The sequence below is a fragment of the Notamacropus eugenii genome, chromosome 3 (genome assembly GCF_028372415.1).
Source record: "Notamacropus eugenii isolate mMacEug1 chromosome 3, mMacEug1.pri_v2, whole genome shotgun sequence".
Lineage (NCBI taxonomy): Eukaryota > Metazoa > Chordata > Mammalia > Diprotodontia > Macropodidae > Notamacropus > Notamacropus eugenii.
In genome coordinates, this window is record NC_092874.1 from 109,807,331 (window position 1) to 109,824,308 (window position 16,978).

General features: G+C 35.5%; 1 protein-coding gene across 5 annotated transcripts in view; it reads right to left on the reverse strand.

Moving 5' to 3' along the window:
- UBN2 (ubinuclein 2) overlaps nucleotides 1-16,978 on the reverse strand; it is a 118,969-nt gene that overhangs the window by 26,895 nt on the left and 75,096 nt on the right. For 4 of the 5 annotated variants that reach the window (XR_011976191.1, XR_011976192.1, XM_072650078.1 and 1 more), the window contains exons 9-14: nucleotides 16,393-16,511; nucleotides 15,822-15,935; nucleotides 15,085-15,228; nucleotides 14,123-14,173; nucleotides 11,502-11,544; nucleotides 1,898-3,529 (exon numbers count right to left, since the gene is read on the reverse strand). Coding sequence is in view for 3 of the 5 variants with exons in the window: in XM_072650078.1 (XP_072506179.1) it covers nucleotides 1,898-3,529; nucleotides 11,502-11,544; nucleotides 14,123-14,173; nucleotides 15,085-15,228; nucleotides 15,822-15,935; nucleotides 16,393-16,511 (2,103 nt within the window). In the remaining 2 variants the exon portion in view is untranslated. The remainder of the gene's footprint in view (nucleotides 1-1,897; nucleotides 3,530-11,501; nucleotides 11,545-14,122; nucleotides 14,174-15,084; nucleotides 15,229-15,821; nucleotides 15,936-16,392; nucleotides 16,512-16,978) is intronic. The other variant, XM_072650079.1, reaches the window with a different exon arrangement.

Genomic DNA, 16,978 nt, shown 5'->3' on the forward strand with positions numbered 1-16,978 from the left:
TGTGACTTATACCTAGTTCTACCTCTTGATAAAATTCTATGTCTGCTTCTTGCAGTAAGAGGAGTCTATGTGTATCAAATATCATCACATATTTAAAAAGCTGGCTTTGTAGAAACATAGTAAAGCTATTTACGGATAGCCTTCCCCTGCATAAATGAGTTGAGGCACCAGCTAGAACCTAGTAAAGTATGTGCAGCTGTTAACATGACCCAGTGCTATGAATAAGGAAAGAAGTGTCATAATTCATGTGGCTCAGGCCTTGTCAGTTAACTATTCATAAGTAATTTGGTGGAAGGAAACCTATTAGGAAATAGCTAAAATCAGGGGGCAGTAACAATCTGATAAATGGGTCAAAGGGAATTAGTTTTATAATTTATTTTATATTTATTTATATTTATATATTAATTTTTAAATTAAATTTTATTTATATTTATTAAATTTCCAATTTGTAATTGAAAAAGAGACAATTTGTTTCTTATTGGTCGTCTGAAAGTTATCATTTGGGAAAGCACTGGGTAATTTCACGAACAGTAAAAAAAGTTAGCTCAGGTCACAAAGGTCAGGTAAGCTTTATCTGGAGTTGGGGAAAAGAACTAGGCTCTAACATGGATTGATAATTCACCTAAACCTGAAGATAACATCAACCAAAACAAATGAGGTTAGATTTTATATTAATTTAAATCTGAATTCAGAAGACTAAGCACCTTCTACTCTCTTGAAAAGCCTTTTTTTTCATACTACTGCTTGTCTTTTGGGTTGAACCTTGGTTTCATGACAATTTGTTTTAAAAACTTTATTTGCTTATGCAAGAGTCAGGAATAGTTCTACCACTGAGTCGAGAGAGAGTGTGGAGGATTAACATGCTGCTGATAGTAAATAATGGTGACAGCAGTAATCTGTCAGTTTCACAGCTAGAGAAAGAGCTGATGAAGGTGAGAAAAAGAAATGGAGTCTTGGGAGAACAAGTATCAATAAGTGCTTCCTTCTCTGTTTCTGATTGCACATGCCATCACCCTTCCAAAGAAAGAAGTGGCCTGGAAGAGAGAGAAGGATGGTACCTACTGGAGAGAAAGCAGGAAAGTCTATTATGATACTGTAAGAGGCTGTATAATTACTGCCTACTTTTCACTTGAAGCGTTTGCTGCACTATAACACAAAAGGTCATCATGACTCCAAACTTCATAATGTACTTACCAGCATATATTTCTAAGTGGCTTCAGAGTGTAATTTGATCTGGTGGATTATTCCACTATACCCTAAATCTAAAATATGTATCAGTGAAATGATCTTTTTTACTTTGAAAACTAGGGTTGAAGGGTTGGGAGTGGAGAGTAACAAGAAACATAACCTGAACCTAAATGGCCCTTAAAAGTATAAAGGGACACCTACTTGTTATGTCCATGGGTTTGGCATGTTAATACTCCAATTCTAGACCTACTCACTCAGCCTTCTGAGTGTAATTAAATTAAAAGTGTAATTTAAATATAAATGATGATTTTGCTTTAAAATTATATTACTGGAGGCTTCAGTTTTCTTTCATAATCACCTGAAGAAAAACTTAATATTATTAATGAGAAAAAACATTCTATAAATCTTACTTTCTTTTTTGGAACACCTAGAAAACAATTATGTGAGAAAAACATGGATGTTATTTTTTTAAGTTACTAAAAGGCTTAATTTTTTTTTTTATCCTGCTCGCTATCTGGCAACTGGATAAACCTAATACATTTGAAAATAGAATTTAAAATATCTCATCAATGTAGAACTGTAGTAATAAATTTATTCTACAGATTCAACATAAATAGATTCACTCATAACACATTATCCAAAGGGCTTAGGAAAAAGAAAGATAACTCTATCTTTAACATTATCAAACAAATACAGATTAAGTACTTACCTGCACACTGGCTGTTACAACTGAAGACCCTGAGGCAGTGGATGGTCTATGTGGAGCAGACAACTGTTTAGTAGCACCCTGTGTTCCACTTCCGGTCCCCCCAGACAGACTAGTCCTATTAGCTCCGCTTGAGTTTAGATTGCCACCTCTGCTGGCAGGTACATTCATTACAATTCCACTCAAGCTATTCTTTCCAACAGTTCCAGTGGATGCTGGGTTAGCTAACTTTGAAGAGGCCTGAAGATTTTTTGCAGACTGAAGGCCTGAAGTGCGACTAGAGGGCAGTAAATTCAAGGTAGGAGACTGTCTGCTGATATTTACTCCACTGGGCTGTTTATGGATTGGATTGTTACTGGTAGAGTGGCTACTCTGGGCTACTAGTGCACTTGAACTGGAAGAACTGGGGGATACGGCAGGTTTGGAAGTTGGATTGGATTTAGATATGATAAGTTTAGTTGACATAGAAGGTTTAGTTGATATGGAGGGTTTGGGTGAAGCAGGAGGTTTGGGTGAAGCAGAGGGCTTGGGTGAGGCAGAGGGCTTAGGTGAGGCAGAGGGTTTGGGTGAGGCAGAGGGTTTAGGTGATGTTACAGGCTTAGGAGATGCAGCGGGTTTAGGGGATGCAGCAGGTTTAGGGGATGCAGCCATAGAAAAAGGAGACTTGAAACCCTGGGTGGAAACTTGTGACACCATGGCCTTGGCTAAATAGTTACTAGAGGTAGAGGTGCTAGGTGCTGTCCGTGAGACCAGTGGATGGGACCCTTGAGAGCCACTTCCAGATGTGGGGTTAGATAAAGGAAGGCGGTACACAAGTGGTTTATCTGAAGTCTTGATGAGCGGGGATGAGCAAGAGAGCTGGGGATTACTACTTAGTTTCACCACTGGGTTAGTCTGTGATTTACTGATGGTGGCTTGTAATGGGGATACGTAGTTCTGTTGGAGAGCTGTATGCTGGTGCACCTTTGTCACTTGTGTTACTGAGGAAGATTCCTGGGCCTCTGAAGAAGTCACCAAAACATGAGAGGAGGCAGCAGCTTGGACTTGGGAAGAGGAAGAAGAGGCATGGGCCTGTGAAGAGGAAGATGCTTGGATTTGGCTTGACCGTTGGAGTCCTTGCTGAAGAAGCCTGGCTGGCAAAGGTTCTAAGGAAACTTTAGGGTTTTGAATTGAGGAACCAGCAATAAGGCCTGAAGAGATGCCAGTGTGAGTTAAGTCCTGGGGTTTCTTTGGTACTGGTCCTGTATGGCCAGCAATAAGACTTGATGAATGTGCAGTCTGAGCTGACTCTATTTTTTTTGGAGTAGCCAGTGGCAGCTTGCTCATGATACTTGCTAATTTTTCTTCCCGAAGTCCTGGTCGAGGTCTTGTAGTTGGGATGCCTATTCCAGAGCTAACTGGAGGGCCCTTGGTCCCATTATTGATAACAGCTAATGCCTCAGAAACAGAATCCAGTGAAGGTGGATGAAAAGAAAGGTCTTCATCTAGTGAATCATCAAGGCAAATTGTTTCCTGGGCTGGTGTACTGCTAGAGCTGGCTGGAGCAACAGCAGAAGTAATAGAGCTCACTGATGGGCCACCAAGTGAAGACAATAAAGATGTAGGTATTTTCTGGTCCTTTTTTGGACTGCAGTCCTTAGGTAAAAGAAAAAATAATAGTTACAATGTATACATTTCTAAGAAACTAAAGAGTCTCTTGCTAATCTGTTTAATTTTTTTCAATGGAAATCTTCATTCTTAGAATTGTGATGAGGATTTAGAGGGTCCAGTATTCTGACAATGATCAACCACAAGTAACTCTATACCACTAACCTAGTTCTGGTGAATAGTACAGGACTAATGTCCTTTGTGTGCCTTAACCATAAAGACTACCTGAAAAGAAGAAAAAGATAAAACTACCTCCACAATCCTAGGATCAAGAGTCACATTCCAGTGTGTACTCATCTGCCAATACCAGAGAGGGGAAACCTACAGCCTTGAGTCCACATGTGGCCCTCTGAATCTGCACCCAAGGAACTAGTGGGTCACATGTGGCCTCAAGGATGCAGCTTCCCCACCCCTGGCCTATCAATTCCTGAGCTCCTTGTCTCCTCCTCTGTGGGCTTTATTCTTCTTCTGTTCCCTTATGCTTAGTCTGAATCTGGCCTGCACCTGGATTCTATTTCTGCCTTAAGGTTCCCTTTGCAGCCTGGATCTTGGAACAATGGTTACCTATTTGGCCTATGTATTTAGTGCCAATTCCTCTTAGTCTGAGCATAGTCTGGCTTTCTGGATTCAAACTGTCCACAACCTACCCCTATCCTCCAATTCCTACCTATACTAAATGATCCTTTGGTTTTCACTTTTTGCCCATGTGATTCAAAACAACAAAGATGAGTTCCAGCTCTTGACAACTTACTTTACTGCCACACATAACCTGGAGGTGACAAAGATGTCATTAAATAGAAAGATGATTTTAAAATATTTACATTTTAAATCTCACTCATGGGTTAAGCCAAAGGAGGGTAGTAATGGGAAGGTACTGGGACTTGATAATCCTTAGAGAACAATGACTATTTTCCAAAACAATTCACTTTTTAGAAAACTATAAGGCAAGGAGAATATAAGGAGAAACCTGAGGGGAAAAGGAGAGGAAAAAAAAAACAGCATAAATCCATATATGTACAAAGTATTTTAAAATTCTATTCAATAAATATTGCATGTACCTGAAGGAGGACATTTCCCTCAAGTTTAAGAAGTACCGTAGGACTTGAATCCATGTGCAGGGTTTTACAAACATCTCTGTAGTGGCTAAAGGGCACCTGTTAACTTGAAGCTAGTAGATTCTTATGTTTCAAAGTAAGAAGGAAGCTTAGGGATAGCCTAAGGTAGATGTATCAAACTCAACATTTAGCAAAGCAAATAAAAATATAACAAAATACAGATAATGTTAACTTATGGTTTTCAAAGTCTATCACCTAGGGAGCTACTAGAGTTTGAAAGTACTGCCCTAAGAAACAGTCTCCTAGGGATAGTCAAAGCTCATTAGAGGAGGAAGCTAAGAACTAGAGAAATGAAATGGAGGCAGCAGAGAGAATGGAGAAGTAGCCTCCTGAAATTCTTAAGACCAGTCTAATGAAAGGCTCTGATGCATTTTAATAACCAAATTTCTAACTTTCTTGTCAATAATAAGTTTTCTCTTTGAAAAATCACACACTAGATTACATAAAGACTACTATTATGTGCTGAGCTAAATGGATGGTAGAGAAGGGAAATCAGTTTACTTTGACATGCCATTCAATTTTCATTACTGAAAATATATATAATCCATCATCAAAAATATTTTTGAGGAATGAAAACAATGATGATAATGTTGGAACAATTAAGGATTTCTTGAACAAAGTTTGGAATAAAAGAGCCTAAGTGTTAAGAAAAATGTTTATCTTAGACGTATTTAAGAGGAATCTAATACAAGAATACTATAATAAGAGAAATAAATATGGATCTTGTAATTACATTTAGAGGAATTCAATTCAATAGCAAACATATTAAGCAACTATTATATGTTAGACATTATAGCTAGACTATAAGGATAGAAAAATGGAAAATAATACAATTTCTGCCCTTAAGAATTTTGCAGTCTAGAAAGGTAAAGTAATGTTTCACAAGAGTGATAAGAGATAAAATATGAGGAGATCCAAAGTGCTACAAGAAAATGAGAGGAGGAAGAGATCACTTTCAGCTAGCAGAATTAAGGAAATCCTTCATGGTGGCATCTAAGCTAGACCTCAAATGAAAGGAAGAATTTTAACAAGATATGGAAATGGTACATTCTAGGCATGAAAAATTCTCTAGGCCAGTGGTTCTCAAATTTTTTAATCTCAAAGGACCTCTTTATACTTTTAAAAATTGAGGGTGTCCCAAAGAGTTTTTTGTGTGGGTTACATTTACTAATACTTACTGTATTAGAAATTAAATATCTCAGCATTAGGAAAATAGTTTTGATCTCAAGGATACCTTGAAAGGGTCTCTGGGACTCTGGACCACACTTTGAAGAGCTACTGCTCTGTGTGCATACAGACAAACAGTTAACAAGAAATTAGACTCTTATGCTTAGAAGAAAAATAAAGCAATTTATATAAAAATATTATGTCACTGGATAATTCTAACGCTTGTAGCTAAGATTTCAAAAGTACTATATATCATATTCTAGGAACAAATCATGACATGAAGATGAGAAAAGTGAAGATAATAAAAGTGACAGGGATTCTGAGGTGGCAAAATATGGAAGTGATGAAAATGATATGAGGGATTAGAAAAACCAAAGAGAATGGACTAACTTCAGGCAAAATATTAGACAAATATATCCTTATTGGATATTAATCATGCAAATGAAGCTGAGATATCATTAATTTGAGAATTCCCTACAATCAGGCAGACCATAGTTCATCCAAGGCCACCTATGTCATACCACTTACATTTACATCCTCTCAAAAGGAAAATATAAGGGATTGTTCCCCAAACATGCTGAAGGCTTTCCTCAATTTCACCTGACATTACAAGCATCAGTGAAGCAATCTGGCTATCTACTTATCATCACTTGTTCTTGCCATGAGATTAACACAATTTCTCTTTCTGTCATAAAATTTTCTAATAACATCCTTCACTCTAGTTCTTTGGAGTCCTTCATTTTTATATGCTGCAGCCTCCTCAGACCTACCAAAAGCCTTTTTCATTACCCTTTCTGTTGCACTCATATTTAATTCTTCAGAAGCTGTGGTGTTCCACATCTCTGCCATATAGCAGCACCAATAAAATGCCTATCCTAAAAGGATGGGCTTCTGCTGCTATAGGAAGCTTGAAGTCAATAAAAACGCTATGCAATTTTCTGAAGATAATACAGTCTCTGCTCCTTTTCAGTTGTCAGCTCAGTCTGCTGTCTGTACTATTTGTTCCAGATATACAGACTTTTGGACAAGTTCTATAGGGTGTCCAAAAATATGCAAATTGAAATCTGAGCAAAATAAATCTGTAATCCATTTGGTCTTTTCTGAATAACTGGAGAGGCCAAACTCCTTTAAGTCATCATTAATCTTTTTTAGGCAGCTCTGCAATATTCTGGAACTTCATGTAATCACAATGTTACCCACAAATAACTGAATGTGGAGGAGCTCATCCTCCATAGGGACATCTCAAACCAGACTCTGTGGAAGACATTCTCCTTCAGAGTAGCAAATACTCTTGGCAAGTGTACATGTCCTTGCTTTATGCCTCTCTTGTTGTTTATTATAAGATTATTGAATGGGTTTATTTTTCTTGTTAATATCTTCTGAAGGCCCTACATGATCTTTATATGTGGATAGAAAATACTATGCTGTTTAAAAAAAAAAAAAAGGCAACAACCTGTAAGGTGACATTTTATTCTACTTGAATTTAATGTTTTGGCTTCTTTTTTGTACTCAACAATAAACACAATACTTTATATCTCTATATCTCAGTCAACTGTGTCAATGAGACTGTCTATTGTTGAATATTGCTTGTAAAAATCTGATTGTTTTCTACTAATACTTTAATGAGGATGTTCTCAATTTGTGTGTAGCTGACCCTCAAAGATTTTATAAGGATACGAGAGGAGAGTACTCATAAAGGTCAGTAGTAATTTATGTTCTCTTGGTCATCTTTTTTGAGGAATTAAGGTTTATGATTCTTTCCATATTTTGTTATCTTCTTCTCCCTTTTAGGGCATTTAGTTGGCATTTTAGTTCTTCAATGCCCTCACATCTGTATCACTTGCTAGTCTTTGTTCTCTTTAATATCATTCCTATCTCCTCTATAAACACCTTAGGGACTTGTAAGTTTACTGAGCAAATGCAGTAGTTTTTCTATTCTTGATGGAAAAAACAGTTTGTTGAAATGGTTTTTGCAAATCTTTTCCACTTTATTTATATTTGTCATTCCCCTTTACATCCTGGAATGCCCTTGGGGTGAACTTTGCATAGATATCTTACCAAGTTTGCTTTAAATTGCTTCTGCCCTCCCTTGATTGTTTCTCTTTCCTTTATGAGACAATACAACTTACAATCATTCATAATCCATTTTAAGATTTTAAGCTGGTACTGCCTTTGGCAGCCATCTCTCTTTGACAAGGAAGTACATGTCTGTTGACTAAAGGACATCTTACAGACTGTTTGGGTGTTCCCATAGGCAATTAATTTACATTGGCTAAACTTCTTAAATTATTAAAACCATGAGCAATGTAATTTCTATCAATCATTCCACATTAATATTTTAAACAGTTCATTTAAACAATTGAGGGCTAAGTCTTCATAACTTTATGCCATGTATTCTTAAAATATTAGTTTGTTGTTACCATGTAATATCCTCATTATTATTCTTTTGTTTATTATATTTCTGATCTTTAGTCTGATGAATCAGATCTATATTAATTATAGGAATGTACGGGAAGAAGGATGTGTGCAATACCCTTTTTAAAAGATGCGATCTAAAATTCAGGGTTATTTTTCAAGTATACTCTAACCTAGCTGCTGTCTAACTGGTATCTGTCTAATCCTATATTAAGTCCAATTAAGTGAAGAAAGTCAAAGGACAGAAAAGAGCAGAGAAGTGACCCAGAAGTATAGGAAAAGATAAAGACAGCTCTGAAACAAGCTAAAGCAAGTAAGGCAGAGACATAAAGATAACCTATGGAGAAAGTGAAAAGGTCACAAACGAATACAGGGACAGGAATAGAGAAATTCTGAGATATATACAGAGACAATCATGAAGCAACAACCCCATCTTACTGCCATTTGGCTACAGCTTCAACAGATTTTTAAAAACCACCCTGTACTTTTCCAGCAATGAGAATACATGGAGATAACACCTATTGATGCTTTTTTTGAACATTTAATGAAATCAAACTGAGTCAGAGGTTCTCAATTCTTTTATAAGGGAAAATAAGACAGATGCTGCAACGTCACTTAAAAGGATTCCAGATTATGATTTACACAAACTATAGAAATTAATCAAAATACATTTTTTTCTATTATATGAAACATAATAAGAGGCATCGAAAGGTATTAGAAACCTTTATAATAAAACTGACACAAATGAAAATGCTGCTAAAGTGACCAATCGGTTAAACTCATGAGCAAGACAAGCCTTGGAATTATTAGCTCAGGTCTAAAGACATTCTTAATATGGAACTGGCAATTTTAAGGAAGCTGTTCTTCCATTCTATCCCTCACTTTTGTTTGGCAGGACACATGGGTTTATTCTAAGAACTGATAGCCTCAAAAGGCTATTAAGCTGTTCATACCCTCTGAATCAGCAATCCAGCTACTAGGTCTATACCCCAAAGACATCCAAGAAACAGGAAAGAGATCTATCTGTACAAAGATATTTATAGCAGCTCTTTTTCGTGGTACTAAAGAACTGGAGGATGCTTGCTCATCAATTGAATAATGACTGAAAAAGTTTTGGTATATGAGTATAAAGGAATACTACTGTGCTATAATAAATGACAAACAGAATAGCTTCAGAAAAACTTGGAAAGTCTTATATGAAGTGATACAAAGTGAAGTAAGCAGAACCAGGAGAACAATTTATACAGTGAAATCAACATTGTAGAGATAATCATCTCTGAAAGACATAGAAACTGTTCAATGCAACAGTCAACAACAAAGGACCCAAGATAAAATATGTTATTCACTTTCAAATAAAAAGCTGAAGGATTCAAGAACATATGTTGAAGCACATTTTCTTTTCTTACTTTTTCTTTCTTTCTACTTTGGACATGGTTAATGCTCCAGGAATTTGTTTTGCAAAACTATACATAATGAATTTTATTTTATTTTATTTTTTGCCTTAGTGGATGAGGGAAGGAAGAATTCAGAAATGAAAATAAAACTAAATTAAAAAAAAAGACTAAAGACTAATTTTCTAGTAAGTAGAATAGGTTAGAGGAGGAAAGAAAAAAAAAGATGACAAAGAATTTCACAATCTACAATCCTTAAGGTTCTCATTTTTTCCCCAGAGAAATAGTTCTCAATGTTCCTCTCCACGCCAATGTATGGTCCTCAAACTCAAGCGTTTCAACAGACATGTTAATGTTCTCTTAAAAATCCTCGGCTTCCAGTTCAGCAACCTCCTCAGCACTCATGATCTACTTCTTTACTCCAGGCACTCACAGGTATAGTCACATGTCAGATTTCACCATCATCCATAACTGAGTCCCTTTTTGTAACCTTGTTTTTTTGGTAACCTTTAAGTCTCAAATTGTTCTGATTATAACGTATTCCTCATTTCTTCCCATGCTTCATTCCTTCCTAACTTGTTGTTCATCTGCATCATAATCTCTAGACCCTACATCCTTTCCCCTCAAAGCCAGCACAGCTTTTTTATGTGTCTCCTTCACAACCTTGAGCTTAGGATCAATCATTTCAACTATCGCAGGTACCTTGTTTTTGCCCTTTTCTTGTATTTTTAAAGCTTAAGTACAATGGCTGACACATACAAAGTACTTAATAAATGTATGCTGACTGACTATCCTCCACCACTGAAAACCCTTGCCCCCTGTCACCCTAATGCTCCTCAAGTCTTATCTAATCAATTCTGGATTATTCTCATTTTCTATACTACTACCTAAATGTGGCTGTAAAAAGTCACAGAATCATGAAAATCACTACAAAGAATGTCACCAATTTTATGAGTTTTTTCTCACTGTTGTCATCTTTTTATTTTTCCCTGATCTACTATTATATTTGAGAAAAAAAGGCTACAGCATTAAAAAAACACAAAAAACAAGACTGAAAGCCAGTGACAGAAATGCCTTTATAAAGAACATGCAGAATATATTAATCCAAACTATGTAGGATGCTGAGTTAGTGAAGGAGGTGGCAGCCTCTACAGCTCTTTTCAAGGCACACTGTAGGTGTAATATCCTATATAAGGTTCTTTCTGATACCCTACCCTAGATCTCCCCAGTGTTAGTGCCTCATCCCAAAATAACCTTTTATTCATTTGTTTAAACATTGTATTCTCTCCCTCTACCACTAAACAATAATAACACAAGCTTAAGGCCATTTTTGTCTCTCTGCCTCTAATATCTAGAATAGTACCTTGCACATAGCATCGTTGAACTGCACTAAATCTACATATGACACTTTCCTTTTCACCCTGTAATTAGTGTATTTGTTCAAGGGCAATTGCCAAATTATGACAAAAAGGAAGAAGTGATATTGCCTTCTGCTCCAGTTACATGCATTATATTTGTTTTGTCTACACCCACATTAACAATATGAAAAAGACAGACATTTTTACTAAAAACCTATGACCTCTATTTCTAACCATATTGCCTGAATATTTACTTAATTTATTACTGCTTAATTCATACTGCTGGCTATATACTAACAAATGTTTACGCTACTTTCATTAGTTTGTATTACTGGACCTATACAACTTGATAGCTCTTTGAATTTTTAATACAAAGGTTTTACAATATTAAAAAGTTTGAAAATATCTTTATCTACAGCATCTATGTTGTGTACTAAAATATCCTTTTGACCTGTAAAAGAGAACTTTTCCAAATTCATAATTCACACTTAAAAGAGTTGCTTTTCATACTTACCTTCACTTTGGGTTTAGGTGCCAGAATTACCTTTTTCTTTGCCCTAATTCAAGAAAGAAAGTCAAATGTAAGACTAAGACTAAAACTACTTGAATAATATGGTGTTTACACCAACTATCTACCACTTAACATATGGCCTTCTAACACACACAATCACACACACACACACACACAATCACATACACAGAGCTCCTTGAGAACAAAGACATCATCTTACCCACCTCCAAATTTTCTACAACACCACATGTCACAGTATCTTAGAATGTTTATAAAAAGCATTTAAGTTAATATATCTTCAGTAAATCTTCACTAATCTGAGAGCTCAATCTTAATTAGTAAACAGAAAGAATTAAAGAATGTTTTTAAAAATATGCATTTATAGTATAATACAGAGGAAAAAAAGGCCTTCAGATCTAGCTTCTAATCCTAGTCATGCTGTTAGCTAGCTGTGTAACCCTAGGCAAGTCTCTGGCCTCTCTTGGTCTCAGCTTTCTCATTAGTAAGAAAGAGAAAGAGTTGAAACAGACTGTCTCTAAGATGCCTTTCCTTCATCTTACTAGTATTATTCTAAATCTATGAAATACATAGAACTCAAATTTAAAGAACAGAGCATTCCTTATTTAAATACTATCTTACATAATCAAATATTTTTCTATAATCTTGCTTACATTATAAATATTCTTTCTTCATAAATAATACTAAGATATACTATTATACTAGCCAAAACACTTGGGTAGAATCTGAATCAAAGATTTTTTACAGAATAAAAACAGTAAAAAAGAAAAATAGGTAAAGTAGTAAAAAAGAAAATCTTGTCTTTTTATTGTTGAATATAAAAGAATGAAGCAAAAGAATACAAAAAGTATATTTAAAAATAAACATTATTTGAAATCACAGTTAAGGCCCTCTTTCTCCTATCCTTAAACCTGTTTCAGAAATGGTGGGAGAAGTCTGGAATTTGCATGTGAACACGTAGAGAATGCTGAAATATGACAAAGATGGAATATAATTTCTTTCTGAACAGAATGAACCTATTGTGAAGCCTCAAGAAGTTAGTAATATATTTCTTCTAATCCTTAGAATTATACACACAATAGATATTTTAGGGAAAACAGCAGCAATAGTTTGCCCTCTACTTAAGTGAATGGCAATTATGGAAATGTCGAGAGCTGTAGCTGTAAATAAATAATTAATATTGCCTTTGAGGAAGAAAAAAAGATAAAAGGAAAACAAGAAAAAAGTTTCACTTTATTGGAAGTCTCCAATTTACAAATAAATAAAATTTACAAATGCTTGCAAAACCAAGTCAACCTCTTCTTTTCCCATTTTTCTCCAGACCACACATAACTCCTTGATAACCCCTGCTAATTTTCTATCCCCACCGTTAAAAGCCCTGTGAAGAAAATTCGGAGTTCTTAGACAATCTGTGAGCTCAGCAGTAGAGGAAAGAGGCAAAGAACAGGAAGCTAAAGAGCTGACTTATGGGGCAGACTCCCAGAAGGGGCTGGCTTATCTATAACGTAGTCTCCCTTACCTAAAATTCTTTTCTTGCATTTGGCTTGAATTTCTTCTCCTGATTACACTAAAATCCTACCAATTATAGAGTGAGCTAAAGAGTATTCTCTCTTAAAAAGGCAAATATATTTTGAAAATTAAAGAGCTAACAATAGTATGACTAAGTTAAATCTGTTATGATAAATAAGTAGGTCTGCTACATAACATTTGATTAACTACCCTGAGAAAACGAGCTTCTGACTGAGGAGGTGGAGGGTAGCTAACTCATATAGTACTCTGAAGCATGGAGCAGGCCTGGGAGAGAGGGCTACTGCTTGGGGGTTAGGACAACATAAAGAAATTAAGGGAATAGATGCTAGGAGAGAGTCTGAAGCAACAGAAAAGGAAGCAGGAGGATATATAAACAAAACTTGCCTATTTCTAAGATTTTGCAGAGTAACTCTATGTTAAGAAGAGAAGATGAAACTCTCTTCCTTAAAGGATCTAGAACTCAGGCTAGTAACAAAATACGCTACTTGAAATTGATATAGTATTTTACAGTTTACAAAGTGTCTCCACATTCTTATTTGATCCTTAAAAAAACTGTAACACAGTCATATGTCAGATTACTAATAGAACTTCATAGGTGATAATTAAGATTCAGAGAGGTCAGAGATTAAGTGACTTGTTTAAGGGCACACAATAAGTGAAAAGAGCTGAGATGAGAACAATGTTTCTGATTCCTAGCCAAGTGTGCTTTCTAATATACTATGCTGCCTCTCAGTACTGCCTTTAGCTAGTTGTCAAAGGAATGGGGGGTTACCACCTAGAATGACATTATTTTTAGGGGAAACCATGTTCTAAGTATTAGCAACTCACAGATGTACTTGTGCAATACAATTTCTGTATGGTGAGTGCAGCCTAGACACTTAAAAAATTCAGTCCATCATTTCACTGCATTTTCAATTGATTCCTTTTATCTCCTATAACTCCTTATCAGCCCAAATGGGTTGAATATATTTAATTTTCCAGAAATTTGAAGAGATTAACATAGTTTGATAACTGTCAAATATGGTGAAATGAAAACAAATGCTATATTTTTTTTAAAAGCCTCTGTATTTACTCACGGAGCAGAAGTGAGATGATTGTGAACACTTCGGCTTTCCTTAAAGAGCATTCTAGAGACAAAAAAGGCAGATAGACAATGTTACCACTGGATTTTCAGACAATGTTACCACTGGATTTTCAAGCAGTTCTTACTTGCCACTATCTACCACTTAAAAGATTCTTTGCACAGTCAACTCAATTATTGACTAGGGAAAAATACCTGAGTTACGGATAATAACTTGTTGGAGAGATCTCTAAATTCTTACCAAAGTAGCTGGAAGTGGAGACTTTTCTTTTAATTATCCCACTGACATTTTAAGGCTTCACATATTTAACTATGGGATAATAGATCTCATTTTTTTCCATTAAGTAGAGCTACAACGTAAAGGGGTTTAAAGATACAAAGGCTGGATGATCTCTCAATTGGCTGAGGCAGGTCATCCATATGTGGAATATGAATCGTTCAAGTATTTTGAGGTGATTTCCCTAAGTTTTTGAGAAAGCCCTTTTGAAAAATCTTTGAATGAAAAATTCTGGTTGTCTACCTCCTGAAGAATCCAATGTTCTCTTTTCCTATATACTTTAAATACAGATTGTTTTTAACTTCCAAGTAGCCACCTATAAATAATCCTATTTTTGCTATTACTGAATTTCTAGACTAAGTGATAATATAGTCCTCCCCCCAAATTTATATTGTTCTTTTGAATCTTACCCTGTTCTTTACCTTCCTCTACTACTGGCAAAATAAAAACACACAAAAGATGTGTCTTGCAAAAATCAACTTTTTGTATTTCCATGCTCTCATGTCTATATCTATCTCATCTCTTTAAGGATGTAAACTTTATAAGATAGGAGGCCTAAGTGTTTCTATCCGGCTGTGTATAGTTCCCAACACAGTAGGCTCTTAGCAAAATGGTTTAAAATTTTTTTAGTTAACATAAGGAACAATATGATACACAGCTTAGGATGCTAAATTTCTTACCTAGCCTGCATCCAGCCCTTAGGCCACAATGGTTTCACTTCTGTCTCCATAAAGGTCTTAAGATAATCCTCAGCAGATTGGCTTTTATTTGTCTCTAGCTCATAGCATCCCAACTTAATCTTGACAAGGTTACATAACAAAGCCCTAAACAGGAAAAAAAATCTGACTATAAAAACTGCAGACAATTATTTAAAGAGTTCAAGAAATGAAATCAGGGTAAGAGACACTTACTGCTTATAAACTACCTGATGATGCATTTACTCTATTTCTAAACTGCCTTGTTAACATCAAAATACTCAAAATTAATGCTTTTTCAATCCAACCACCAAGGGCTGACGTAGGTAAAAAAAAAAAAATAGTGATATTCCAATTAAGGAATACTGGCAAAAAAGATGGAAAAGATAGACCGCTGATTTATGACACTCTACCCTTACTACTAATTTTTGGACCTAATCTATGACAAGGACAGAAAAAAAAAGTGTTGCTTCTTGATTTACTCTGGGGAAGTAAAAAATTTGGGGGAAAGTACCATATAATAAACTGTGTAGTTCAGGTTACAGAAATGAGAAAAGATCTAAAGCAAAGTAACTCTCTTGAATATAAATCTTTTCTCCATACTAGTCCTTCCTTTGCCAGATGTAGTCTTCCATATGTAACTGGAATCCTTTTACTACAAATCATACTATTGCACGACATAATTAACTAGGTAAACAGCAAAGGATATAGTTAAAATATACCTTATGGTATCATCCCAGTGGAATTTTTTTCTTGGTCCTATGACCCGTTTTCCTGGTTTATCATCATCATCATCCTCAGATCCATTTTTTTCTCGTTCTTCATCTGCTTGTGACCTGAAAATGAACCATTTAATTTCATGGAATGGCAAAGCCACAATCCATGACAAGATGTGCAGGGGATGAACATTTCTATAGAAAACCGAATTTAATGTTAGCTCCCCAAAGATGTGGTAAAGATACTATTTTGCCTTTCTGTTCACAAAATATTTATTTGGGGCCCAGAGCATGCAAACACTCATTGTGGGTGTTTACCTGACCAGTGCAGGCTGTGGTTGCATTTCAGATCTTAATTACAACATATCCATTTAATGGAGCTATTTTTTATCTTGACGATATCATGGGAGTGGTAAGTAGTGATAACTGAGCTTGAGTAGGGGCTACAGCACTGGGACATTTGGATTTTTACACAGGTATGGCAGAGTATTCTTGAAAATCAATCCCCAGCAATCAAAAATTCTAGCTAGGGGAACAATTAAACTCAGGAGTCTATCCAACCTGAAGTTATACATACCTAACACTTTTAGCTTGACTTCGAGCCTGGCAGTCCTCCTGATACTTGAACAATTGTTCAGGCATGACACTGCTGACAGCCAATTTCAGTTTTTGCAATGGTTCTCTTAAACGATCATCCTAGGAGAAAAAAAAAAAATAAAGCTTTTCCAAGCAAATTTGCAAATAAATGCTGGAAAAGAATTTGCAGAAGACATCATTTCAGATTTTGAGAGATGTCTGTTCTAAATCACAATTAGGCCTCCAGAATAGGGATGCTGTAAAAATAACGTGCCCAAACATCCTGGAGAAAAGTTCCTTTAAAATAAATTGCATAAAACAGTGTTGTTTTTCCACCTCCATTTCATCTTTCTTGTTTTATCTAATATTTGCCAGTTAAATTAACACCAGTATACTTCAATAATATGTGAAGAACACATGTAGACATGACTTAAAGTAAACTTCTTACCTAACCTGCTTCTGACTTAAAAATGGAAATTTCATTTTACCTTTACAAGTTAATTCTTCACAAACTTAACTCTTCTTAAATGTGCAAGTCAATATTAGGAAATCAAAAATTTAAAAACTACATGAGAATTCTATTTCAT